Genomic DNA, 27,089 nt, shown 5'->3' with positions numbered 1-27,089 from the left:
CTCTCTCTCTCTCAAATAAATAAATAAATCTTTAAAAAAATCAAAAAATTAAAATCACCTCATTAGTATAACAAAAGACACCTTCCTTGCTCTCAACACTTGGGCAATTCCAAAGGGTGTTAGGAGCTCTGTGCCAGGAACTGGACAGAGACCAGATATAGATATTTCTTAATATAAAACACAACATCACTGGTATGGACTTTGAGAGGGGGAGATTATCCTAAATTATCCGAGTGAGGACAATTTAATCACACTAGTCCTTAAAATTGGAGAACATTTACCAGTGGAGTTAGAAGCAGATGTGTTGATGGAAAAAGGCCAGATACAGGATGTGAGACTCACCTGTTATCACTGGCTTCGAAGATGGTGTAAGGGGGCCATGGGTTGAGGAATCCGAGCGGCTTCTGTAAACTGGAAAAGGCAAGAAAGAGGATTTTTTTTTTCTCTCTAGGACCTGCATGAGGAACTTCCTTGCCAACATCTTAATTTCAGCTCAATGAAACCCATGTTAGGTGTCTGACTGATAATAAACTTGTGTTGTTGCTTTAAGCTCCTAGATTGTGGTACTATGTTACAGCAACAGAAAACTGATAGACTGTGCAGAAGTCAAAGAAAATAAAATTAAATTCTAGCTGGATATCGTTGCTTGTGCTCTTTGACAGGGCACATGTGAACACCCTGCACTCCTGAGAACCTGGGATGAGAAGGGCACGTCTCATCTGTGGTCTCCTTCCCCCAAGACACATAGCCCTGGTCTAACCATGAGAAAAAATACCGGGAAAATCTAAACTAAGGGACATTCTGCAAAATACCTGCCTGCTGCTCCTCAAACAGTCAAGATAATGAAAAATAAGACTGAGAAACCATCACAGAAGGGAGGAGAATAGGAAGACACAGCGATGAAGTGCATTGTGGGATCCTTGATTGGATCCTGGAGTCAAGAAAGGATATTAGCAGAAAAACCTGTGACATCCAAAAGAAGCCTGGAGGGCAGCCTCGATGGCACAGTGGTTTAGCACCGCCTGCAGCCCAGGGTGTGATCCTGGAGACCCAGGATCGAGTCCCACGTCAGGCTCCCTGCATGGAGCCTGCTTCTCCCTCTGCCTGTGTCTCTGCCTCTCTCTTTCACTCTGTATCTCTCATGAGTAAATAAAATAAAAATCTTAAAAAAAAAAAGTCTGGAGTTTGGTTAATAGTACTGTACCAATGTTGTTTTCTTAGTTGTGACAAATATCCCATTTTTACCTACAATGTTAACAATGGGGGAGACTGGCTGTGGAGTGTACAGGGACTCTGTAATAATATCTTTGCAACTTTTCAATACATCTAAAATTACTCTGGAATTTTAAAATTAATTTACAAAAGGGAGTAAGGAGAACTCTCATTGGACATCAGTGGAAGTAACCAGAACATCTTCTTCTTACTCTGAAAATTGAAGATTAAAAGGAAATTAGGGGCAACTGGGTGGCTCAGTTGGAGGAGCCAGTGACGCTTGATCTCAGGGTCCTAAGTTCAAGTTCCATGTGGGGATAGATATTACTTAAAAATCTTTAAAAAGGCGGGGGGAGGGGTCGCACAGTTGGTTAAGTGTCTGCCTTCGATTCAGGTTATGATCCCAGAGTCCTGGGATCAAGATCCATGTTGGGCTCCCTGCTCAGCGGGGAGCCTGCTTCTCCCTCTGCCTGTGTCTCTGCTTCTCTATGTATCTCATGAATGAATAACTAAAACCTTTAAAAAAAATAGCAAAGGTAAACATATATAGATTTATAATAGCAGAGGTGAAAACAGCTCAAATGTGAATCAACTGATGAATGGATAAACCAGATGTGATATAGTCCTACAGTAGAATATTATTCAACAACAAAAGAGTGAAATACTGACACATGCCATAGCATGGATGAAGCTTGAAAACAACGTGAAAAAAAAAAAAAAAAAAGAAAAGAAAAGAAAACAACGTGAAAGAAGCCAGTCAATTAAAGACCTCAGGTTGTGTGATTCCATTTCTATCAAACGTTTCAAGTAGGCAAAACCATAGACACAAAGTAGACTCCTTGTTACCAAGGGGCGGAGGGAGGTGGGGAGTGACTGCTAATGGCTCTAGGGTTTCTGTTTGGCACCATGGAAACGTTCTGAAATTAGACAGTAGTGATGGCTGCACAACTGTGAATATAGTAAAACCCACCAGAGTAGATACACACTTGCAAAGGGTGAATTGTATGGCCTGTGAATTATATCTCAATTAAAGCTGTTATTTTTTTTTTTCAAAGGAAATTAGCTCTGTCCTACTTCTCTGAATGAACTATATTTCCAGGTAACTATTGTCCTAATTCGAGTGCCTGGCTGAGTGAGTCAGAAGAGCAAGCTACTCTGGATCTTGGGGTCCTGAGTTCGAGCCTAATGTTGGGGATAGAGGTTATTTATTTATTTATTTATTTTTAATTTTTATTTATTTATGATAGTCACAGAGAGAGAGAGAGAGAGAGAGAGAGGCAGAGACACAGGCAGAGGGAGAAGCAGGCTCCATGCACCGGGAGCCCGACGTGGGATTCGATCCCGGGTCTCCAGGATCACGCCCCGGGCCAAAGGCAGGCGCCAAACCGCTGCACCACCCAGGGATCCCGATAGAGGTTATTTAAATAAGCAAGAACTTAAAAGAAGTCCAGCTAATAAGTGTGGTAGGAATCATAGTATCAGAAATGCATCAATTTACAAACTTTAATGAAATCATTGATTCAGGCAAGGATCTTCATTTTTTTAAAAAAAATTTTATTTATTTATTCATTCATGAGAGACACACACAGAGAGAGACGCAGACACAGGGAGCCCGATGCAGGACTCGATCCAGGGTCTCCAGGATCATGCCCTGGGCCAAAGGCAACACTAAACCGCTGAGCCACCCGGGCTGCCCTCTCTTTCTTTTCTTTCTTTCTTTCTTTCTTTCTTTCTTTCTTTCTTTCTTTCTTTCTTTCTTTCTTTCCTTCCTTCCTTCCTTCCTTCCTTCCTTTCTTTCTTTCTTTCTTTCTTTCTTTCTTTCTTTCTTTCTTTCTTTTCTTTCCAAAATATTTTATTTATTTATTCATGAGGGAGACAGAGACAGAGGCAGGCTCCCTGTGTCATGAGAGAGACAGAGACAGAGGCAGGCTCCCTGTGGGGAGCCCAAGGTGGGACTCGATCCCAGAACCCCAGGATCATGACCTGAACGGAAGACAGACACTCATCACTGAGCCACCCAGGTGCTCTTTTCCTATTTTATTATTTTTTAAGATTTTATTTATTTATTCATGAGAGACACACAGAGAGAAGCAGACTCCATGCAGAGAGCCCAATGCGGGACTCGATCCTGGGATTCCAGGATCACACCCCGGGCCAAAGGCAGGCGCCAAACCGCTGAGCCACCCGGGCTGCCCTCCTTTTCTTTTTTAAAGTAAACTCTACACCCAGGCTCAAACTCGTGACCCTGAGATCAAGAGTCACTCCACTGACTAAGCCAGGCAGGGGCCCCTATTTTATCTAGTACTTTGTAACATTTTCAAAATGGGCTTGAATTTAAAAAGTGTAGGTCAAGGATGCATGTGAAGAGTTAAGAAAACCATTTCCGGACAAGCAGAGAAAACATCGCTGCATTTATAATATACTGTTATGTTAGTCATGACATTCAACCTGTGTGTAATGAAACTGATAAAAACCCAAATTGTATAAACAGACATTTGTCAGTTTATCTACAGCTAAACTTTGTCAAGTTTATAGCCACAAGCGGGCCAACCACTGAAATTCTCTTCACTGGGAGAAGGCTCACGTGTACTTAATAATTGAGCTTCGGGAGGACTTTAGGGTAGAGGGTGGATAAGGTTTTGGCTGGAGACTCAGAGGTTAGGGGGTGGGGGGCTGTGTGTCCCTGGGACAGCTAAGGGGTGAGGGCACCAGAGGGGACAAGCCTGGGGTGGAGGAGGGAGTCTATTAGGAATAGACGGGAGCAACACCCCCGAGTGAGAAGCCAGGCAAGTCTTGATCCTTCACTCATTTCAGCAGCAGCAGTACACTTCGCTCCTGCTCTCAGCCACCTGGCCTGAATTTGTAGATTCTCCTGTTTTGTTCTAAGGAGTTTCTGGCATCTCAGCTTCGGTTAATGAGGACCACTGTTGGGTCTAAATTTTCAATCAACCCACTGCGCTGTTAGAACCATTCTCAGCGGGACACCTGGGTGGCTCAGCGGTTGAGCAGATGGTTGAGCATCTGCCTTCAGCTCAGGGCCTGATCCCAGGATCCAGGATCGAGTCCCACATGGGGCTCTCCGCAGGGAGCCTGCTTCTCCCTCTGCCTATGTCTCTGCCTTTCTGTGTCTCTCATGAATAAATAAATCTTTAAACAAACAAACAAAAAAAGAACCATTCTCGGTTGTTTGAGCTGGGACATGAAAACCCCAAAGTCTCTGCAATGCCCATTTATATTTATAAATTTAGCCAAGCTTAATATTATGTTCCTTCCTCCCTGACTTAACATGTCTACATTACAGGTATATTCTCTAGGTTTCAGCTCATTTATTAGTTAAGGCTTGCTTTTTCTTTCCTTTTTCTTTCTTTTGTAAATCACCTCTAAGGTCAGACCACGTGCTTGTTCCCTGGGGCACTCTGGACTGGGGCTCAGATCTAGAGACAAATAAAGGATGACGATCTCTGAGGGGAATCAGCATATCTTTGCAAATAACTTCCTCAGATAAGGTCATTACGTGCTTTCCAGGGAAAGCAGAGTCAGTCTCATTCAGTGGGAGGAGGGGGCTGCATCTATGGCAAGAGTTTCAGTTAATTTTAGATTTGGAGAGTCAGGGAACTTAGTCATCTGCATCCGCCCAAACACCCCTGTCTTGATTTCTAAGTGCCACTTGTTCCCATTCCGTGCACCTGGTCAGCCTGTGACTACAGCTTCTGTTGCAATTATATCACAGTTCAGCAACCCACAGGATCAGGTCGGAATTTTGGCTACATAAGCTCTGTAGCTACATGAGATGAGATAAAAAAAAAAATTTTTTTTAGATTTTATTTATTTATTCATGAGGGACACAGAGAGAGAGAAGCAGAGACTTAGGCAGAGGGAGAAGCAGGCTCTCTGCAGGGAGCCCCATCCAGGACTCGATCCAGGATCCTGGGGTCACACCCTGAGCTGAAGGCAGGCACTCAACCAGTGAGCCACCCAGGTGTCCTGAGATAAATTTTTTAGAGTAGTCAGGAATGGACCTTGCTTCTCTGGTCCTTTCTTGAGCAGAAAATTTAAACCCTAAATATTTCTTTTTTGAAAGTGTTCAGTGCAGTTATAAATAGCCAGCCTACCTGACAGTCCTTATCGTCCTCATTCCTCCGTAATGGTCAGTTGTGGCAACTACTCCCATCTATCAAAGCCTGTCTTTATTAGGCACTTTCCCCGAGGCAACAATACTTATTGTGATAAGTGACAACTTATGTAACTATTTTTTTCTCTGAGCAAAATAGGCTAGATCTGTATCACCTTTGAATCTAATGCCTTGACCCCTCGGGTTCATTTTCTTGCAGAAATAGAAACCTTGCTGGGCTTTCTCTTTAAACTTTTTATTAAAAAAAAAAAAGTAGGCTCACATGCAATTGTTTTTGTGTTGTTTTTTTTTCCTTAGAGGAAATGAGAGTCAGCGCCAGCGGGGGTGGGAGGCAGAGGGAGAGGGAGAGAATCTGAAGCCAATTCTGCGCCGAGTGCAGAGCCTATGACCCTGAGGTCGTGACTCAAGCGGAAATCAAGAGTCGAATGCTCACCAGACTGAACCACCTATGCGCTCCAGTTCACATGCAATTGTAAGAAATGATACAGAGCAATTCCACTGCCAACTTTCTTTACCCAGTTTTCGCCATGCTAACATCTTGCAAAACTATAGTACCACCGTATCCCAACCAGGATGTATACATCGATACGGTCAAGGTGCGGAACATGTCCATCCTACAAGGATCCCTCATGTTGTCTCCAAACTTCTTTTAAGCAGAAGGAGGTTTGTTTATTTACTTATTTATTTTTAAGTTTTTATTTATTTATTAATGAGAAACATACAGAGACAGGGGGGGGGGGCAGAGACACAGGCAGAGGGAGAAGCAGGCTCCAAGCAGGGAGCCCGACAGGGGACTCGATCCCAGGTCTCCAGGATCACGCCCAGGGCTGAGGGCAGTGCTAAACCGCTAAGCCACCTGGGCCACCCCCAGAAAGAGGTTTAATACAGAAAATTAAGCGTCTATAACATTATTGGAGGGGCTGAAAGAAGGGTCTCCAGACTGGTCCTCTGGTAATGGCTCCCAGAACACCATAGAACTCACCAACCAGAGGCTACTCTGACATAATCAGAAAGATGAGGAATCAAGGAGCCACCACCACTGAGATCATTGCATTCAACATATCACCAGCAGGAACCCATGGGTCTAGATTTGGGACTAGAAGCTGGTTCCCAGGCACTAGAATGCTGAGTTTGGCTGTCACCATTTCACAGATGCTTCAGAACACTCATGAAGCTGGAGACTAGCCACCGTGCACTGCTGCAAAACCTCACATCTGGATGACCTCGCTTGCCAGCAGCAATCACCTAACATCACCAGGACAATGGCTATTGCCTCACTTCCATCCAATCTTTCCCACTAGCAGAATCCATCTGTGTGTCTAGAATTCTAACTGCAACTGAATCTGGGAAATAGAATTTTAACTTTCTAGAATTTGGAAGGAATGGTAATGAGTCCCAGCCAACTACATCCAACACGGATGGACACAGGTAGATTTGTCTCCTTTGTATTGGGAGGACAAGGTCCTATCAGACTTGCTTTTATTTTCCTGTAAAAGACAGAATGAAGTCAACTACTGGTAAGCTTTTTAGTTTCCCAAGTGATTGTGAAGGAGGAGTAGTGACTTGGCCAGACCAGCATTTGTTGAAGTTCCTCTTCTGGCTAGTGATCATGAATTTGTAGGGAGCAGTCTATCCTTTGGGGTACTTTGTCCAGCTGTGCATGGTTGTTTGGATACAAGAAAAAAGAAGAGGAAAGTTGGAGTTACCTAGGGTTGGAAAGCTCACCAAATCCATATGACAAGAGGACGAGGGAACAAAGAAGTTTAGGGTGGTGGCAAGACTGTTGTTAAAACTCATGGGAAACGGGGGTGCCTCAGTGGCTGACTCAGTTAAGTGTCTGCCTTGGGCTCAGGTGTTGATCCCAGGGCCCCAGGATGGAGCTCAGGTCATGATCCTTGGGTCCCAGGTTGGAGATCAGGTCATGATCCCTAGGTCCTGGAATCCAGCTGGAATCCATTGAGCATTGAGCTCCCTACTCAGCGGGAGCCTGCTTTTCCCTCTCTCTTTGCCCCTCCCTATCCCCCCGCCCCCCCCCGCTTGCTCTAATAGATAAATAAAATCTTAAAATTTTTTAAAAAAGATTTTATTTATTCATTCATCACACACACACACACACACACACACACACACAGGCAGAGACACAGGCAGAGGGCGAAGCAGCCTCCAGACAGGGAGCCCAATGCGGGACTCGATCCTAGGACTCCAGGATCACACCCTGGAGACGCCCAACCGCAGAACCACCCAGGTGTCCCAGATAAATAAAATCTTAAAAAAAAAAATCTCATGGGATATAAACAGAATCAGAGGTGAAGAAAAGAGGAAGCCCGCGTCCTGTGAGGACGTAGGGAAGTCAGGGGCGCGGAGGTGCTGAAGAGTTGGCAGAGGCCACAAGGGACTGCTCGAGTCTGCAGACACTTTTGCTTCCAGCATCCTCGTTCACACCCAGGCTAATCCTGGATCTGCCTAAATAGCAAATGGGGCAATGGTCGGCTCGGAAGGGCATTAAGACACGCGGGGATCTGCAGCCGCGGAGGTGCAACCAGGTCCTGTGCTCCTCCGCCTGGAAGACGTGACAATGGGCGGTTCATTGACTCTTCCTGAGCCTCCTTTGCCTTCTTCCAAAGGGGAGAAAAGACTCTCCTCCGCTTAGCGAGAAGATTTAATGAGCTCGTGCACGAGAGGTGCTCAGCCCAGCGCCGGGCGCACAGGAAGCGCTGAACGCGGGGAAGCTGTGACTGTAATGGTTGGAACCGAAAACCAGGCAAGGGTTACGACGAGGACGATTCGGGGCGCCCAAGTGCCGTACTAGAGAACTTCGGGATGCGGAGGCGCATGCGCGGGGCCGCGGTTCTCGGGCAGCGCGGGCGCTGCGCACGCGCCGGGCCGCGGTTCCCGGCCAGCGCGGGCGCTGCGCATGCGCCGGAAGTTGCAGCCGGGAAGCCGGCGAGGTCGGTTCCGCCCGACTCTGACATGGCGGCGCCCTTTGTCTGCTCTGAAGTGCCGTCCCCGGCCCTCTCGCGGCCGTGATGCACCTCCCTCTACGGTGGGGTCCGGGACATGGCAGGTGAGGGTCAGCAAGCGCCCGGGGCTGGGCAAGTCCCGGGAGCCGGGCGGAGGCGGCGAGGGATGGGGCGCGGCGGGAGGCCGGGGACGGTTGTGTGGGGGAGGGGAGGGGACGGCGGGGACCCCGCGGGGCAGCTGGGGGAGGCGGGGGGCGAGCGGGCCGGCAGTTCCTGCGGGGGAGCGCGGGTCGGCCCCCGGCTCGGTGACGCCCCCGCCGCCCGGCTGTCAGCGCCCCTGCACCCCGCGCCGCGGCGGGGGCGGCTGTGCGGCCGCAGGGCCGGGGCCGCGGGACCGGGAGGTGCTGCCCCCTACAAGGTGACTTCATTCATTCATTCCTTCCGCAGACGGTGGCTCGGCACCCGATAGGTTGTGAGGATCGAGCAAGCGCTCGCGGTGCTGTGGTTCAAAGTATGACCGGTGGAGCCAGGCGGCCCTGTGCTCGCCAGCTGCGTCCTGGACGAAGCTCGGGAGGCTCTCGCCTCTGCCTCAGTTTCCCCCTCCTTAAAGCAGGGACGATCCTACAGGCTGCTCCCTGGGGTTGTCAGGAAGAGCAAATAAGGCAATAGGTGCAGAGCGTGGAGATCCCTAAAGGGCTCTTAGGGGAGTGCAGGCGAGAAAAGCGTTGTATCCTCGGCTGAAGATGGGAGCTTGTGACAAAGCTTAGGAGCTAGTGTGATAGTTAAGGTCTGTGCCTGGAGGACGGAGCTGAAAGGTAAGACGAAAGACGCTGGCTGCGGCCTGGTCCTCCGGGGCCGTGTGAACCTAGTTAAGGAGTTTTCAGTTTTAGGTTAATGGGAAGCCATCTGAGAACCAGATTCGTGGACGTGAAGGATGCATTAAAGGGAACGGGCCTGGAGGCCAATTAACAGGCCGCTAGAGTAATCCCATCTACAAAGGATGCGTGGCCTCCAGTCCGGTTAGAGGGAGACGGTGGAGAGGGAGGTTTCGGAGCATTGAGGAACCTGGCGATGAGTTAGATGAGGAAGTTAGAGGTCAGAGAGAGGTCAGAACTGACCTCCTAGTCTTGATGGGCAGGTGGCGATAGCACTCAGTGTGATCGGGAGCAGGATGGGGAGCAGGTGTGAGGAGGGAAGGCGCATTTAGTTTCGAACACGTTGAAAGCAGGTGCCTGTAAAACACTCGAGTGGAGCTGTCCAGTGGTGAGCTAGCAGTTGTCATCTGCTAAAAAGTCCCTCAGATTGTGGGAGGGGGTGTGCTCACCGAGGGCAAGGGTGTGAAACGAGAAGCAAGAGCATTTGAGACATCCCTGGGGAAGGCTAACGCTGTAGCGTCGCAGGAACCCCGGGCACAGTCTTGTCGCTCTTGCTTTACAACATTGTGTTATATGTCTTTTTGGTAAGCAGGAATTTCCAAGTGTAGGGAGTGGGAGCGGGGTTACTCATCTTTGTGTCCCAGGCGTCTGGCACAGTGTCTGACGTGCAGCCGGCCGAGGATGATCCAAAGAAACTTGTACCGAGCGTCTCCATTGTGCCAGGCTCCGTGCTCAGGGCTCTGGATTTACCTGTGTTTCTGGGACGCGTAAAAGGGCAGCTCTTAGGGAGCTGGTGCCTTTCGGGTTCTCATCAGATTTTCCACTTGGGTGTCTTTGATTCAGGTAATGAGCTGGAGGAGGAGAGCCAAGCTGGAGTTTACGCAGACAAACTGTCAGAAAAGAGTAGCCTGGGCTACTTGGAAATCTGAGGTATGTCTGTAATGCTCAAGGATGAAACAGACCAGGAGGTCAGTTTGTTTGTCCTTCGCTAGGCTCAGCATGACTCAGATCACCCTTTCAAGATAGTTTTTTTTTTTTCTTTCAAGTTATAAAGTAATGACTACATCTGAGTTTGATTGGGAAATTGTGGCTGTCATTATGTTTGGTTTACCGACAGAGACCACACTATGTTAGTCACTGGGCAAATGCTCACAACTTTGTTTTAATCACACACAACCTAACATGTGCTAGCAAAGCAATCCTAAAGTACAATGGCTGAAACAAACTCAAAGTATATTCCTCTCCTCTTAAAAACCTGGAAGTAGGCAGTCCAAGAACTGGTAGGTCATCTTGCTCTGTTCCATGAAGTATCTGGGGACAGGGTTCTAGTGACCGTGTGGCTCTCCTTGCTCAGAACCAGGCTTCCATCTCACGGTCGAAGCTGGCTGCTGCAGCTCCTGCCATTGTGTATGTACTCCAGCTGGCAGAAGGGGAAAGACAGAGTGGGGAGCACATGTTCATTCCTTTTAAGGGTCTAATGTTTAAAGATACATATTTTTGTACAACATGTCCCCAAACATAAGCATCTGGTATACAAACCAAAGAACGAATCATGACTGTTCCAGTGCTGGAGGGAAAGCTGGCTGAGAGAGCCTGCTCCGTCCCTTGGGTGACTGGATTGCTGTCTCTGGGGCTTGGGCTCAGCCTGAGGGGAAGCCCACTGCATTGGTGCAGGAGGGCTGGACATTCTTCCCATGCCTCTGTCTCCCCACGGCAGGCTGCTCTGGCTTTGAGTAGGTTGATGTTGCTTGCGCCCGGAGAGTCCAGGCTTATTTATGCATTCAGCATTTTCTGTGCCCAGCACCTATGACACTGCGCTAGATGCTGGGGATGTAAGACTGGATCCTGGGAGCAAGGAGCTTTTAGCCATGTGGATGATCACGATACAATGCAAGGAGCACCACGGGGGAGGCGCGCGGCAGAAGGATGACTGATTTTGGAAGGCTCTGCTGAAGTGGGGGAGATTAAGAGTGAACGGCATGTTTGGATTTACATCTGTAGAGGTCTCCTCAGATAGAGGCAGCAATGACCCTGGTGTTGGTTTTGCATCCCTGCTTCCCTGCTTGGTGGCTCTGTGTCTTGAGGGCCAGGTGCTTTACCACTGTGCCTCCCGTTTCCTCATCTGTCAAAGAGGAATAATAGTATCAAGCTCACAGAATTGTTTAGAGAATTATGAGAGCTCAAGCGTGTACATCACAGGATTGGCCACATAAAGGTGAATTACCTCCTGCTGTGAGGTGAGGGGTGCTTCGAAGCCAGAGAGCCAGTGAGGATTGCAGTAAAGCAGACCCGAATCCATAGTGATGCTGGGGTGCATCCTCCCTCAAGGCAGGAATTATCCAGATTGTGCAGAGGGGATCAGCGACTACTCTGAGTTCTACCAAGCTCTCTATTTAAAGGTGTCCATCTGTGGATTCTCAGAGACCATACTCTGAAAGGTCTGGTGAGGGGTCCTTTGGGAAGAAAAGGATTGCCTCTGCCTGTTTAATTCCTGCAAGCTCAGATGCTTCTGGGAAGCCTTCTCCGGTCCTGCCCAGCCACCCACCCCAGCTAAGTTTGGAGCTCCTCCTCCGTTGATTTCTTAGCATCCTGCACTGATCTCTTGATGCAATTCATATCTCACATTATAATCGTAGGTTTCTAATGTCTCCCTGTTAGCCCACCAGCATCTTGCAGGCAGGGACAGGGGATCGTTTCTCCTGGTAGTCCCACTGCATAGCTCATTTCCTGGCACATAGCCGGTGCTCAGTGACTGTTGTTGGATGGACAGATGGTCAGCCTTGATTAGCTGAAGAGGAACTGGCAGTTAGGCTGGTCAGAACTCCAGTGTGACATGGGGTTGGTGTGCTATTGTTTGAGGAGAGGAGAACCTGATGGTTTATTTGGTATCTGTGCGGTGTATGGATGTAACCATGGTGAACTCCAAGACCTAAACTATGAGAGTTTAGGTCAGAAGGTAGTTTCTCTGTCTTTCTGTCTTTTTCCAGTAGAGCATGGTTTCTCAGCCGGGATGTTCTTGACATTTGGGGCTGCATAAACCTTTGTCTTGGGCTGAGCTGTGTACTTTAGGATGGTGATGGCATCCCTGGCTTCCACCCATAGATGACTGTAATACCCACCCACCTCCAGCTGTGGTAGTGGGGTATGTCTCCAGACATTGCCAAACATCTCCTGGGACCAGATCGTCCACATCTAGAACCCTTCAGTAGAGAGTACTGGTTAGAAACATGAACTTTGGGGCACCTGGGTGGCTCAGTCAGTTAAGTGTCTGCCTTTGGCTCTGGTCATGATCCTGGGGTCAAGCCCCTTTGCTTCTTTCTCTGCCCCTCTCTGTGTCATTCTCTCTCTTTCTCAAATAAGTAAAAATCTAAAAAAACAAAAAAGAAAAATGTGAATTTATAAATTAGACATACCTAGGCTCATGCTATTCTTATACTTACTAGATGTGTGCCTTTGGGCAAAATACTTGGCCTCTCCAAGCCTCAGTTTTCTCAGTTGTAAAGTGGGGATACTGATGACCTCGCATATAACTTTATTGGCCAGAATTATTGATGAGGTAATGCATGTAAAATGCTTTCTCGAGTCCCTGATTCCATCGTTGGTAACTGGTGTTATTATATGTTAGGAGAAGAGGACCCTTGAAAGGGTCAAGAAAAAGTGTGCAGAGGAAGAAAAAAAATGGTAGAGGAATATGCCCAAGGTACACAAATCAGAAGGTTCTAAAAAATGCACCGTGGAGAGGCGCCTGGGTGGCTCAGTGGTTGAGTGTCTGTCTGCCTTTGGCTCAGGATGTGATCCCAGGGTCCTGGGATCGAGTCCTGCCTTGGGCTCCTTGAGGGGAGCCTGCTTCTCCCTCTGCTTATGTCTCTGCCTCTCTCTCTCTCTCTCTCTCTCTCTCTCTGTGTGTGTGTGTGTGTGTCTCATGAATAAATAAATAAAATCTTTAAAAAAAAACACTATGGAGAGGTGCCTGAGGGATGCAGTTGGTTGAGCATCTGACTCTTGGTTTCAGCTCAGATCATGATCTCGTCAGATCGAGTTCTGTGTCAGGTTCCAGGCTCAGTAGACAGAGTCTGCTTGACATTCACTCTCCCTCTGGCCCTTCCTGCCCCTCCCACTCATACTATCTCTCTTTAAAGTAAATAAATAAATCTTTAAAAACAAAAAGTGGCACCATGGAGTCTTCTGAGCCTGACCCAGTTCCCCTCTCAGATAACTGTTAATAGTATCTGCAGAACTATTCCGTGTGTGTGTGTGTTTGTGTGTGTCTATGTCTATCTGTGTGTCTAGGGAAGACCATTTTTCAAGAGTCAAATGATTTGACTTGGTTGCGGGACGTGAGGCCTGTGAGTAGGAGGGCAGCCTCTATGGGTGGAGCTTCAGGGTTTTACTAGTTTGTCACGTAAAAGACCAGTTGGCTCCTTCTTTCCTGGAATTCTTCGAAGGGTGGTGGTTGAGTGGGTGGTGAGGAGGTACCCAGACTCGGTGTCTCGGCAGGGTGGCACCACGGAAAGAAGGGACCCAGCCTGAGAGAAAACGAAGAACTAAGTACATTGTGTGCCCAAAGCATGTTGTCCTGGAGACCATTATCTCCTCCTTTTGCTGGCCACAGTTTCTAGATGATTGAAGTAGTAAAGGTCAAAGAGTGACCATTTCAGCCCTGAGGGATTTCTGCATTGGCCGCAGACGTGTGTGTGCGTGTGTGTGTGTGTTGAGGGTCAGCATGGGGACCTGGCCCTTGCAGAGGTCCTCACGCTAGCAGTAGCTTGACCGCCCAAAGGCCAGTTAAAGTAGACCTCCGTTATGTCCTCGCTGCAGATTCTGCAGGAAACCAGGGCTTGGGCTCGGGGAGTCAAGCCTGTTTGATGGGAATTAGACGAAGCAGAGGGCCTGGTTAGAGTTGAGAGTTGCTCACTCCTGTCTACACAGCGGCAGGCAGAGGCTCACAGGAGGCGGTTCCAGCTGAGGACGGGGTTGGCTGGAAAGCGGGTGTGGTGGGTTAATAGTAATATCAGAAACCTGCTGGACAACTTGCCGACTACAGCTGACACTGTTCTGTGACATCTAGGGGGTTGAGAGAGTAAATCCTTCGAGTCCTCATCACAAGGAAAAAATTGTTTTCCTTTCCTTTCTTGTGTCTCTGTGAGAAGATGAATGTTAGCCAAACCTATTGCGGTCATCATTTCACAACACATGGAAATTCAAACCATCTGCTGTACACCTTAAACTTACACAGTGATGTATGTCAGTTATTTCTCAGTAAAACTGAAAAAAAAAAAAAAAGAAAAAAGAAAATGCCAAGCTTCTTAAGAGCTCTGGCAGTAGAACCTGTTGGCCCCACCCCTCCCACACCACTTCCTATGCTGGAACTATTCATCTAAGCAGCCACTTTCCTGTCCCCAATGGGAGGCACTGCCGCCCAGCGGGAAGCTGTGTCTCCAGTGGCTCCGCAGCCTGGTGGGTGAAGCACCTCTCATTTCAGTAGTCTCGGGACTCAGGGGCCCTGTCAGGGACTTTCCTGGTTTACTGTAACTCAGATGCCTGAGTTCATGCTTCCAAACATTGTTTAAAGTCAGAAAGAACATTGTTTAATTTTGTAAGTTGTTTCTGTTAAATATGGAGTAGATAAAAAGGAGTATGTACAGTATAAAGACTAGAGATACAAGGAAACCATGTGCCCATCGCTCAGTTTACAAAGAAGAATGTTACCGGTGGGTTTGGAGCGCCCCTCCCTGATCCTGGCCCACCCCACCCCCAGCTCATCGGTTTTGCTTTTTAGCACTCTTGCTTTTCTATAAAGTTTCACCACGTGTGTTGTATGCTAAACATTGTGTTGTCTCATTTGGCATGCTTTTGAACTTGATAGAATCATGTTGTTTTCGGTGTCTTAAACTGTTGGCTTAAGGTGTGTTCTGGAGAGAAATCCAGTGTTGGCCCGTAGTTGTACTTCACTGTCTCAGGTGGATATGTTCCATTACAAGAGAATTTATTTATCCTTTGTCTTGCTGACAGACATTTGGGTTGTCTTTGGTATTTTGCTGAGACAGTGCTGCTATGCACATTTCTGGACACGTGCAAATGTCTGCAGGGTAGAGCCCCAGGAGTGGGGCTGAATCACAGGGTGTGTGAGCTTCAGCTCAACCCAGTAGTACCTGTTTCCAGAATGCTTGCCCCCGTTTACAGTTCAACTGACAATTCTGTTTCACATCCTCCCAACTCTGATTTTACTAGACTTTAAAATTTTTAGTAATCTGATGGGAGTTTTTATCATGTGGTTTTGATTTGCATTTTCATGATTATTAGTGAGTTAAGCATCTTTTCATATACTTATTGGTCATTCAGGTTTCAGCTTCTGTGAAACAGCTACTTTAATCTTTTGCTCATTTTTCTAATTTTTTTTTAATTTATTTATGATAGTCACAGAGAGAGAGAGGCAGAGACACAGGCAGAGGGAGAAGCAGGCTCCATGCACCGGAAGCCCGATGTGGGATTCGATCCCACGTCTCCAGGATCGCGCCCCGGGCCAAAGGCAGGCGCCAAACCGCTGTGCCACCCAGGGATCCCTGCTCATTTTCCTATTTGTCTCTTTGTTGTATATAGACTTCTTGCTTGTTACTGGTTTTTATTTTGTATACTAATCCTTTGTCAGATATATGTGTTGTAACTATCCACTTCAGTTTGTGGCTTGTCTTTTCACTGTAGGTTTTTTTTTTTAATTCTTAATGTTCATTTTTTTCTTTTACAGTTAGCACTTTTCCTTTTTAAGAATTCCTCCCTACTTAAAGTTTATGAAGATATTCCTCTATATATTCCAAACATTTTATGATAAGGCCTTTTATGTTAAGGTCTTCAGCCCATTTAAAATTATTTTTCTGTGTACTGTGAGGTAAGGAGCTGATTTTTTTTTTAAGTGTATCAAATTATCCTAAGATCTATTTATTGAAAAAATACATCCCTTTTACATGGATCTGTAAATGACACCAGTGGCCATTATAATATGTCAAGTGTCTACAAATGTGTGGATCTGATCCTGAGCGCTTTACTATTTATTCTCTTTCTCTGTGCCAATATCACACTGACTTAATGACTAAATTTTTATGTAACAGTTCTTGGTAAGGTCTTGGCCCTTTGCTCTTCCATCTTCATTTTATTTTATTTTTTTATTTTTATTTTTTTCCATCTTCATTTTAGATTGTGCTTGTTGAGTTCCATACATATTGCTGGGATCTTTTATTAGAATTACTTTGAACTTATCAATTTGGATAGAAATGACTTTTTTATGACATTGAGCCTTCCATGAACATGGTTTATCTCTCAGTTTACATAACTTACCAAAGTCTAACTTGAGTCACTGTCTCCCACCCTACTCTTGAACAGTTAAGGACCTTAGCACACTTTGATTCCCACCACACCCTCCTTTTATTCTATAGGTGGGTATTTCAGTTCTTTTTTAAATTTTAGAAGACCTCATTCAGTATTGTTTAGATTTGCTCATTTATTATTAACTAGTTGGTCTTCATTCCTTCTTGCATTTAATACTTTAATTCTGGGATCACTTTTTATCTACCGAAGTACATCTTTTACGATGTACGAATTTGGGCTAATGTCTTTTTGGGGGCCCTCTAAGGGTTACCAGTTCTCTGGGGATTTTACCCTCCATTTGATGCCAAGATTTGATAGAGGCAGTTTTCTGTACAGTCTTCTTTTCACTGACTTGTAACTCTGTGTGGCCCCAGCTTTATTCTGGCAGGGGCCAGACCTCCATCCTTGGGAGGGAGTGGGAACTCGAGCTTGCTCAGTTCTACAGATGCCTTAAAAAAAAAAAAAAACTTATTTATTTAAAGATTTTATTTATTTATTCATGAGAGACATGGAGAGAGGCAGAGACACAGGCAGAGGGAGAAGCAGGGCTCCATGCAGGGAGCCCGACATGGGACTCGATCCCGTGTCTCCAGGATTAGGCCCTGAGCTGTAGGCAGCGCTAAACCACTGAGCCACCCGGGCTGCCCTACAGATGCCTTTTTATTTTTATTTATTTATTTATTTATTTATTTTTTTTCAGATGCCTTTTTAATACCTACTCTCAAAACTCCACTGGCTGTCTCGATTCTAGCCTTTGCTTAATTTCATTTGACATCTCGGTGTCCCTTACCAATTTGCCAGTTTTTTGATGTATTTTAAAAGAGATTTCACAATTTCTCTTCATTTGCAGCTGTTTGTTATGAGAGTTGGCCTGGATACCTGGTGTGCCAGGCTTCCAGAAATCAAGATGTTTCTGAGTCTTAATTTTGTGTTTCACCTGGCAGCAGCAAACACCAAAGATTACAATGAAGACTTAGTCATGTTAGTATTCCATGTCTATCCATCTGTGGAAGTTTTGTCTTTTTCTGAGGTGGAAAGGTCAATTCTTTAAAAGTATGATGGACATGGCCTTGAGTCTGGGTGTGTCAGTGAGACCTGGATCAGCTGACAGCCTCTCTAAGGCTTGATTTGCTTATCTGCAGGATGGGAACAATCATATTAACACCCTTCTTGCAGGATTACTGCGTGGATCGATGGAATAGCATGTATTATGAAGTTCCTTGCAAGCAAGCAGCTACAGCAGCCTTTCCAGTTATTCCCTTTGGTGGCATTCTCTCCATGTGCTGCTGCCCTTTGGAAACAATGAGCCTATGATTTCTGTAACCTCCCAGTTGCTTCACATGGTGGTCCTTATTATATATCAGCAAAGCTGTGTTTTCTCTGTGGGCCACACAGTCCCACCCACAGCCCTTTACCAGGACTCACAATTTTGTTCCAGCTGGGTGAAATCCTCATCAGATTGGGAAAGCATAGCATCTGCACCGTGGGCTCTCTGATCGGTTACTCACCCAAGCATTAGTTTTTACCCGACCAATGAATGCATTAAACATTTACATCCATGTCAACAGGCTGATCCTGCTCTCTGGAACACACCTTGGCCCACAGTGGAAATTGTCAGTCTCTTAGGTTTTTGCCAGTCTGCTCCTGAAAGTGGATCTTGCGTTTCTTTATTTTTATTAGTGAAGCTGAACATCTTTTTTTCTGTATAGTATTTCTTTTGTGAATTGCCTCTTCATTTCTTTTTCTTTTCTTTTTTTTTTTAAAGTTATTTATTCCTGGAGACACACACACACACACACACACACACACACACACACACACAGGCAGAAAGGGAAGCAGGCTCTTCATGGGGAACCTGATGTAGGACTTGATCCCAGGGCCCCAGGATCATGCCCTGAGCCACCCAGATGTCCCAGGAGATTTCTTTTCTTGTTGATTTAGTTTTTTGTAATGGTTTTATTGAGGTATTCATGTAGCATCTGATACAGCCATTTAAAACGTACAATTAAATGACCTGCGGTGTATTCTCAGAGTTGTGTGACTATCAGCACTATTTTCAGAACATTGTCATTATCTTGGAAAGAAACCCACCACCCATTAGTAGTCACTCCCCACTTCCCTGTCCCCATCAGCCCTAGACCATGTGCTGCTTTGTATCCTTATGGATTTACCTGTTCCGGGCATTTCATGTAAATGGAATCATGTAACGTAGGGTCTTTTGGCTAGCTTGATTTAGCATAAAGTTTTCAAGGTTCATTCTTGTACCATTTGTCATTACATTTTCTATTGTCCAATATGCTATTGCATGGACAGACCACGTTTTATTTACTCATTCGTCAGTTGATGGACATCTGGGTTGTTTCCATCTTTTGACTGTTATGAGTAATGCTGTCATGAACATTCGTGTACAAGGTTTTTTTTTTTTTTTTCTTTTTTAATGTTTTATTTTTTTAAGTAATCCCAATCCCCAATTTGGGGCTCAAGCTCACAACCCCAAGATCAAGGGTTGCATGCTCTACTGAGCCAGCCAGGTGCCCCTGTGAACAAGCTTTTATGAGGACCTATGTTTTCATTGTTGCTTGTATGAGGAGCATTTTGTATAGCAAGACTGTAACCCTTATTTACCATATAGGCTGCAAATATTCACCCCTAATTTACACTTAGGGGTAGGAAGGCGGGAAGAGTAGGGTAATATGAATGAAACAGAACATATAGGGGCACCTGCCTGGCTCAGTGGAACATGTGACTCTTGATCTTAGGGTTGTGAGTTTGAGCCCCATGTTGGGTATAGAGATAACTTAAAAAAAAAATCTTAAAAAATACAAAGAAACAGAACGTTTAAATTTCTGACCAATCTTTCATACTCCTAAGCATTAAGTTTATGCCATGCCTTCCACAGTAAGTGGGCCCCTGGGGCTGGTCTGCATGCCTTATAGGGCATTGGTGCTATTGCAAACACTCTTTCTGTATCTGTCTGTCTGTGTCTGTGTCCATTTGTCTCTCTCTGTCTCTCAGGCTACCTGCGTTAGGACTGGGAAATGGGAACCAGGCAGCAGTTGGGGGTACTTTCCGACTTTGTCTCAGAAGCTCACACTTCAAAGTGACTGGCTGAAGAACCACCAGGGTTGCAAGTCATCCGTTAAAAGGCTTCCAGCAGCTTTGCTGATTCACCGCTGTTGCAGGTGGAGGGGATCTGAGGGGCTGGAGGTCAGCCAGCACTGTTTGTTCAAGGGCAAGCGCTGGGGCCCTGAGCTTCCTTAATCCTCCCAGGGCTCGAGTCCAGAGACTGTTCTAGAGCAGCAATTCAGCGGCTGGAGTTGAGGAGCCCAGCAGGTTTAAAAAAATCCTTGGAGATTGAGACGTTGAGTTCTTGACCGCTTTTTATCCAGGCCTCATGAATTTCTGCAGTTCCCCCAAATACTCTTCCAAAACATCCTGGCACTCATTTAATTTTTCTCGGTCAAGTCTCACAAAATATTTTAGTTTAATCTTATTGGGAGTAGTAAGTATACAATTTTTTTTTTAAGATTTTATTTATTCGAGAGAGAGAGAGAGGCGCAGACACAGGCAGAGGGAGAAGCAGGCTCCATGCAGGGAGCCCGACGCGGGACTCGATCCCGGGACTCCAGGATCATGACCTGGGCCAAAGGCAGGCGCTAAACCGCTGAGCCACCCAGGGATCCCCAGTATACAATTTCATGTTGGCTTCTGTCTGTACTTCTGTGTCCGTATAGATACAGCCTGTGTAGTTCCTGTTCCTCTCAAGATTTCCAATATAGGGAACGTTTTAAAAGAGGATCTGCTGAACGCTAGGTGAATGTGTCATTTTTTAATGGTCACGCACACGGTACCTGTTATACTTTAAATGCATGCGTTTGTAATCTGGCAGTCATGTTAATGAAATCATTTATTCAACATTTACTTTATCTCCTCACTGGAAGGGACCTCAGCAGTCACCAATCCTAGTGAGGAAACAAACCTAGACAAAGTCAGCCACGTGAAACTCGTGGGCTGCACGGAAGTCCAGATACATCCACCTCCAAACAATTGGTACCCAGCCTCCTGTTTGCTTTTGGCTTGGATCCTTGATCTTAACTAGTTTCATGGAAAAAGCAGTCCTTGGAATTGTCATGTTCTGTTTGCTCTCTCAATGAAAGCCTCACTATTTCTCCACAATCATTGTGCTCTTTGTAGAAAGCAGGTGGTTTTTGCCCTCAAGGATGAGCGCCTCTGTCTTCTGTTCTGGTTACTGTTGAGCTAGCATTGCCATTTGCAGGGCCTTTGCCCAGTCTTACTTCATGTTAACATTTTATTTGTCATGGGGGCCTGATGAGATTTCACCTCCCATTTTTAGAAGATGGGGCAGGGGTTCCAACACTCGGTTTCCCTTTTTTTTTAATTTTTTTTTTTAAGTTTATTTATTTTATGATAGTTAAACACACAGAGAAAGAGGCAGAGACATAGGCAGAGGGAGAAGCAGGCTCCATGCACCGGGAGCCCGACGTGGGATTCGATCCCGGGTCTCCAGAATCGCGCCCTGGGCCAAAGGCAGGCGCCAAACCGCTGTGCCACCCAGGGATCCCTCGGTTTCCCTTTTTATATGGTTCACCAGTATCACTAGTGTGGGTTTCTGTGTGCAGGAATGATAGGGGCCAGTGTGGCTGCTTTATGCAGTGGGAACTTGTATATTGTCTCCATTTACAGGAGAGAAATTGAGGTGCAGAGGGCTGAGTATTTTTGTCCAAGGTGCTCGGCTAGCTTTGGTTTGATGCCAAGGCAGGAGTGGTAACTGGGTCCAGGAGTCCATCAGCAACCTTGGAGCTGCACGCAGAACTGTGTGTGTGTGTGTGTGTGTGTGTGTGTGAGAGAGAGAGAGAGAGAGAGAGAGAGAGAGAGAGAGAGGGAGAAGGCCTCGGCCTCATTCATTATGGTATCAGAGCAGCAAGGCTGGGTCTGGCAAAGCCTTCCATCTGCTCTTCTGGGGATTTTCAGTTTTGTCTCCGTAAGGAATTTCTGCTCATAAAGATTTCTCGGGTGACACATCCTTTGTGCAAATTACCATAATTTTCTGTTTCTCTTCTGAGAAATTTCTTCCTGTTGAGAAGTTTTGAGTCACCAGGTCTTGTAGAAAATGTTGTAAAGTTTTTCTAATAAATAGAGATGAAGCAACTGCAACTTTGTGGATAGTTTCTTTCTTCCTTTTTCTGCTTTTTTAAATAGATAACATTTATAAGTGGCAAAAGAAAATGCAGAAATGACATACAGTGAAAAATAGAGATCCTTCCTGCCCTTGCCCTGCTCCTCTGAGGAGCTCCCTTATACATTTCTTGTATGTCCAGCGATTTGCACTTTTTTTTTTTGTTTGTTTAATATATGAGCTTAGGATTTCACAGCCTGGTTTTATGGTTCTGGACAAACCACACAGCCCAGCTTCCCCTAGTAAGGGTCAGGTACTCTGTGTTAAGGGACTTTGAGCCACTCCAAGAAGAGGTACTTAAGTTTTCAAAGGATATTATAATATCTAGTGGACAGGCCATTTGCACAGGGTGCTCTGAAAGATCCTTGTGAGCATGTGTTAGATCTGGAGCCACGAGCTAAAGCCTTCTGGTGCCAGCTGGGGGTGACATTGTCCCATTTTTCACATCCCAGGGGCCCAGCAGTATGAGACTTTCTAACTTCTTTTTCTGCTTCTCACCATCCCCTTTTCCCACTATTCTCCATACTGATGCAGCCAGAGTGACTTTTCTGAAATGTAAGCCTAACCGTGGCCCTCTCTTAAACCCTTGGCCAGGCTCCCAAATGTCAGCCAGGGTGAGGACTAGGGCCTGGTGTGGTGGGCGTGGCCCTGCATGTCTGACTCTAGCCTGTCCCTCCCGCTGCGTGTCTCCCCACGTTTTCCACTCGTTTCTCTTGTGATGCTGAGGTGTGCTGTCCTGGCCCGCATGCCTGCGCACTTTTCTCTCATGCACCCCTGCTCCCATGGCTTCTGCAGTCCTCAATCTGCATCTCCTTCGTGCCTTTATTCATGTGTCTTGTTAGATGTGGCGAGGTACCGTATCCTCCCAGGGGTGGCACCCCTTCAGAACTCCTCCAAATGTGGTGGCAGAGTCTGGGACTTGCTCCATGGTGGAAGGCCCTTGAGGGTGGGCCGTTAGATAGGCCTGGCCTTGCTACCTGTGGAGCTGTCCGTTCCCAGCAGGCACTCGCACCAGGCAGTGCTCCGCAGTTGATGTGAAGTATGGGCCTGCTACCCTGTTCCCTAGCCCCCCCAGTGCAAAGATTAGCCCCCCGAATCTATCCATACTTAGCTTGAACGGGCACCCCTCCCCAGGCTTTCTGCCCCTGAGTGACACAATAACAAAGGCCTCACAGAAGTTCGAAGCCAGGTGGGAACAAAGTCCGAGTGCTCTTTTGTCACATTGGACCAGGCCACGGCTCCCTCCTTTTTCTCCACCTGCTGTGGAGAGGAGCCGTGCGCTTCACTGGTAAAGGGGTCTCACTTGGGATAACCTGGTTTGTCTTGATTCATTTTTTCCCTTTTTGTTTAACTGCGTATCAGTCACAGACTTCTGTTAGAGAATACCTGATTCCACTTTTGCCAGGATTTGTGTGGTACTTCCTGTTATTTTTTTAGTCCTCACATGGCGGTTTTCCTGTTCAATGGGTGAACAGTCTAGAACTCGAGAAGCTTGCCTGAGGCCACCCTGGTATGACTGGGGCCAGGATTCACATGCATGTCCTTTGATCTGAGTCTGTTGGTGTTCCTCTTTTTTATTTTAGAGTGGAGAGGGGCAGGGGTGGGGGGTAGGAGAGAATCCTAGCAGGCTCCACGCTCAGCACAGAATCTAGCTCAAGGCTCCATCTCTTGACCCTGAGATCATGACTGGAGCTGAAATCAAGAGTTGGACGCTTAACCGAGCCACTGAGAGCCCCTGTTTTCTCTTCTTTGTCCAGTATTTGCTCCCATAGAGACCCCAGTCCATCCTGTGGCTTATCCACCATCCCTCCCGTAGACATCTCTGTGTTGTGTTGGCCCAACAGAACTCCTGCTGGGCCTGCCCTCCCTCTGCCTGCTGTCACTCCTCACCTGGGCCAGTGGCACCTGCTCTCGGCCAGTTTCTCAGGTGACCAGTTTCGTGTGGTCTGTGACTCCTCTTCTCACTGCACACATTTGCCTGATCAGCTAGCTGACTGTTGGTTCTCCGGAACAGCTTCCCAGTCTGGGTCTGACTGCTTCCACTTCTCCACGCAGGGCCTACATCTCTTGCTCTTCCCCTGTGTTCCTCTGCTCTCTTTGCCCCCTTGCGGTCACTCCTCTGCACCCAGTCTTCTGGGGGACCCCAGCGTACTTAGAAGAAACTCCAGAGCTAGACTTGCCTCTAAGACCCTGGGTGATCTCAGCCTCTGCTGTGCGGGCGTGGGCTTGTCTCATTCTCTCAGGTTCCTCCTCTCCAGGCATGCCAGCCCCTCTGTCAGAGTCACACCTACCTCAGGGCCTTTGCATTTGCTCTCTGTGTGCCTGTAGCAGTTCCTGGGCTTAGGGTGGCATGGCTGGTTCTTGTACTTCATTCGGGTCTTTGCTTTAGTGTCATCTCAGAGAGGTCTTCCTTGACTGTTTTCTTAAATAGCCTCTGCCTCTTGTCTCCACACCTTGTTTCGCTTTTTTCACAGCATCTAGTATGTGAACTTATCTGTTATACTTATTACCTGTCCTCCCCACGATGCTCATAACTCTAAATAGACCTACGACCAGCACAGGGGAGGCACTTGTCTAGCACTGGTGAAGTGCTTTTGTCTTTTCTGTGTGTCTGTTCCCCAATTTAGAGGCCGCGGACCCTGAGAGGGGAAGGTGATCATTAGGAGTCGCTGCTCAGCTTAGTCACCCCCATAGACTTTCTGTATATTGAAGGACATTTCTTATTGCTTCTCAAATATGTATAGATGCTGTTGTGATTAGTGGAATGGAAATTCTTTTTTCATAGTGGTTTTTGCCCATTATTTTCTCGGTTAAAAAGCGCCTAAAGAACAACTAGTATTCCCTGAGGGTCTGCTGTATATTTGACCTTGAGTTAGTCATACTCAAAAAAGCCAGGAATCACCACTCTGGACAGGCCTGTTCCTTGACTGGATTTATAACCATGTGGGAGCAAGGTCCTGGGGTAGGTACTGTCAGCAGCTGTGAGTAAGCAGTCCCACCTGGCAGTGAGCTTATTAAACCTGATAGGGGGAGGCTGAGTTACACATCGGCCTCCTTTCAGGCTGTGTCTGTGTACTGCTGCCCAGGGAGCACTGGGGTGGAGGGCAGGATGTTGGGAGAATGATCGGATGCCACCAAGTCCCCATATTCTGATTTCATCTTTCTGGAAGCAGAGCCCTTAATTTACCCTTTGTCAAGCTTTAAGAGTCCCCAGAGCAAGTACTAGCATGCTGGAGTCCAGACTAGTGTGGGTGCCCCGGGATCCAGGACAGCACTTTCCTCAGGCCCGGCCAGCCTTCCCACTCAGCCATATTCCTGGAGCGTGGGGTCCATTGGGGGTATGTGTGGGGGTCTCCATTCCCTCTTCAGGAGTGTGGAATATTAGAGATCACGGAAACTGTATAATTTGAGAAGCAAAGGCAGCGTTACAACTTAATTTTATATTTATTTTTATTTTATTTTATTTTTTTATATATATATTTTTTAATTTTTATTTATTTATGATAGTCACAGAGAGAGAGAGAGAGAGAGAGAGGCAGAGACATAGGCAGAGGGAGAAGCAGGCTCCATGCACCGGGAGCCCGACGTGGGATTCGATCCTGGGTCTCCAGGATCGCGCCCTGGGCCAAAGGCAGGCGCTAAACCGCTGCACCACCCAGGGATCCCTTAATTTTATATTTAGATATGGTTTTTAGGTGTTTAAAAATCAGTATTTTTTTGTAATACAAACTTCACAGAAACTACTACTGAGCCTTGGTTGGTAGGATTATGTAGAGAGTAACTGATTTTCAGAGTGGGGCCGTTACCCAGTAGAAGATAAAGTATCAGAATCTGTGGCTGTTGGGAAGGGCTGAGTCAGTGTGTTCATTTACCTAAGGGGAGAATTGATTTTAAAAGTTTGAGAAGCAGGGGCGCCTGGGTGGCTCAGTGGTCGAGCAGATATCTGCCTTTGGCTCAGGGCGTGATCCCGGGGTCCTGGGATCGAGTCCTGCATCGGGCTCCCTGCAGGGAGCCTGCTTCTCCCTCTGCTTTGTCTCTGCCTCTCTCTCTCTCTCTCTCTCTCTCTCTCTCTCTCTGTCTCATGAATAAATACATAAAATCTTTAAAAAATTTTGAGAAGCACAAGCTTAGTATAAGAGCTGTACTTGCTGGGCCAAGAGGAAAGCGCCAGAAGGGCTGGTTTTGTTTGCGTCTCTGGCATGTTGCCCTGAAAAGGGATAGTGTCGCGGGGAGAATGGTGGGTCGGGCAGGTGGGTTTCCCGGCTGCAAGGCTGGCCTGCTGCGAACGTCACGTCACTCCCCTGGCCTGAGTTGGTGCGTGCTAAGCTGTAGACCAGAACCACCTGTGTTGCTAGAAAATCCTGAATGCCGAGCAGCTGGAAGGCGAATGGGGCTCCCTCTCACCTGCCCCTGGACGTAAGATGGCTGTGTCATGTCCAGACCCGCAGCCGGGCACAACGTGTTCTGGGAGCCGGGGCTTGTCGTTTGTCAAAGTCAGCGTCTCGTTGTGTTGGGCTTAATGGCTTCCCTCTGTGTGGCAGTTTGGAAGTCCCGCCTGCAGTGTAGTGCTTGCTAATAACCTGGGTAATATTTCACGTTTGACAGGTGCCCCTTTGACTCGGAGATGGAGCGGTGCTCTGCGGACCCACTTAGAGCTCTGGGCAGGCGCTCCAGCCTTCACCCGGGAGCACCCTTGGGCTTTAACAGAACAGTTGTTCAATATAAAGTGCTTCCCCGACAGAGAAAATTGCTCTGAATGGTTCTTGCCCAGCGCCCCTCCTTTGCCTCTCTCCCTCTCTTCATGTTAATTGGACTCTGGGATTTTTCCAGATTGCTTTTAGAAAGAATAATGGGTTATGATTACAACGTCTTAACAAGGTCAAGTCACTAAATATTTACCCCAGGTACCCAGCATAAAAGAATATGTAGAAACCATCTGATACGGTCTTCGGCCTAAAAATAAAACTATGATTTGCATCTGTGCTTCCTGGTAACATTAGCTTGGCGAGTTTGCCGTGTGTCGGGCGCTGTTCGGGCTCTGTGCTTACAGGGTCTACCTGAAGTCTGTAACACGTGGGAAGCGGTCCCACTGGCCCCATTTTGCCAAAGGAGGAGCTTTGCTGGAGATGCACCACTGGTGAGGCAGGTGGCCGAACAGGGATCGGGGTCCTACCCGGCCTGACCCCAGAGGCTCTGCTGCCTCTGTACTCAGTGTGGAACTCGACACCCAGGATAGCCATGTTCTTAGTTTTTAGGTGGTCAGGTGGTGCCACGCGTGCACCGTGTTTCCTGGCATGTTGAAGAGACTCCATTAATGCCATTTTGTTGTTCCTGGGGGGAGGGGGTCATGG

General features: G+C 47.0%; 1 protein-coding gene across 5 annotated transcripts in view; it reads left to right on the top strand.

Annotated features, from left to right (window-relative positions):
* Window positions 1–8,283: 8,283 nt before the first annotated feature.
* ZBTB17 (zinc finger and BTB domain containing 17) overlaps window positions 8,284–27,089 on the top strand; it is a 30,953-nt gene continuing 12,147 nt past the window's right edge. For 3 of the 5 annotated variants that reach the window (XM_055332556.1, XM_055332555.1, XM_055332551.1), the window contains exon 1: window positions 8,284–8,408. In XM_055332556.1, the coding sequence (XP_055188531.1) occupies window positions 8,402–8,408 (7 nt within the window). In that variant the 5' untranslated portion in view covers window positions 8,284–8,401. Of the gene's footprint in view, window positions 8,409–8,751; window positions 9,120–10,022; window positions 10,110–27,089 lie in introns of all 5 variants that reach the window. The other 2 variants (XM_055332553.1, XM_055332552.1) reach the window with 2 other exon arrangements.

Source organism: Nyctereutes procyonoides, unplaced genomic scaffold (assembly GCF_905146905.1).
Source record: "Nyctereutes procyonoides isolate TBG_1078 unplaced genomic scaffold, NYPRO_anot_genome, whole genome shotgun sequence".
Taxonomy (NCBI): Eukaryota; Metazoa; Chordata; class Mammalia; order Carnivora; family Canidae; genus Nyctereutes; species Nyctereutes procyonoides.
This window is presented reverse-complemented; position numbering and strand designations above follow the sequence as displayed.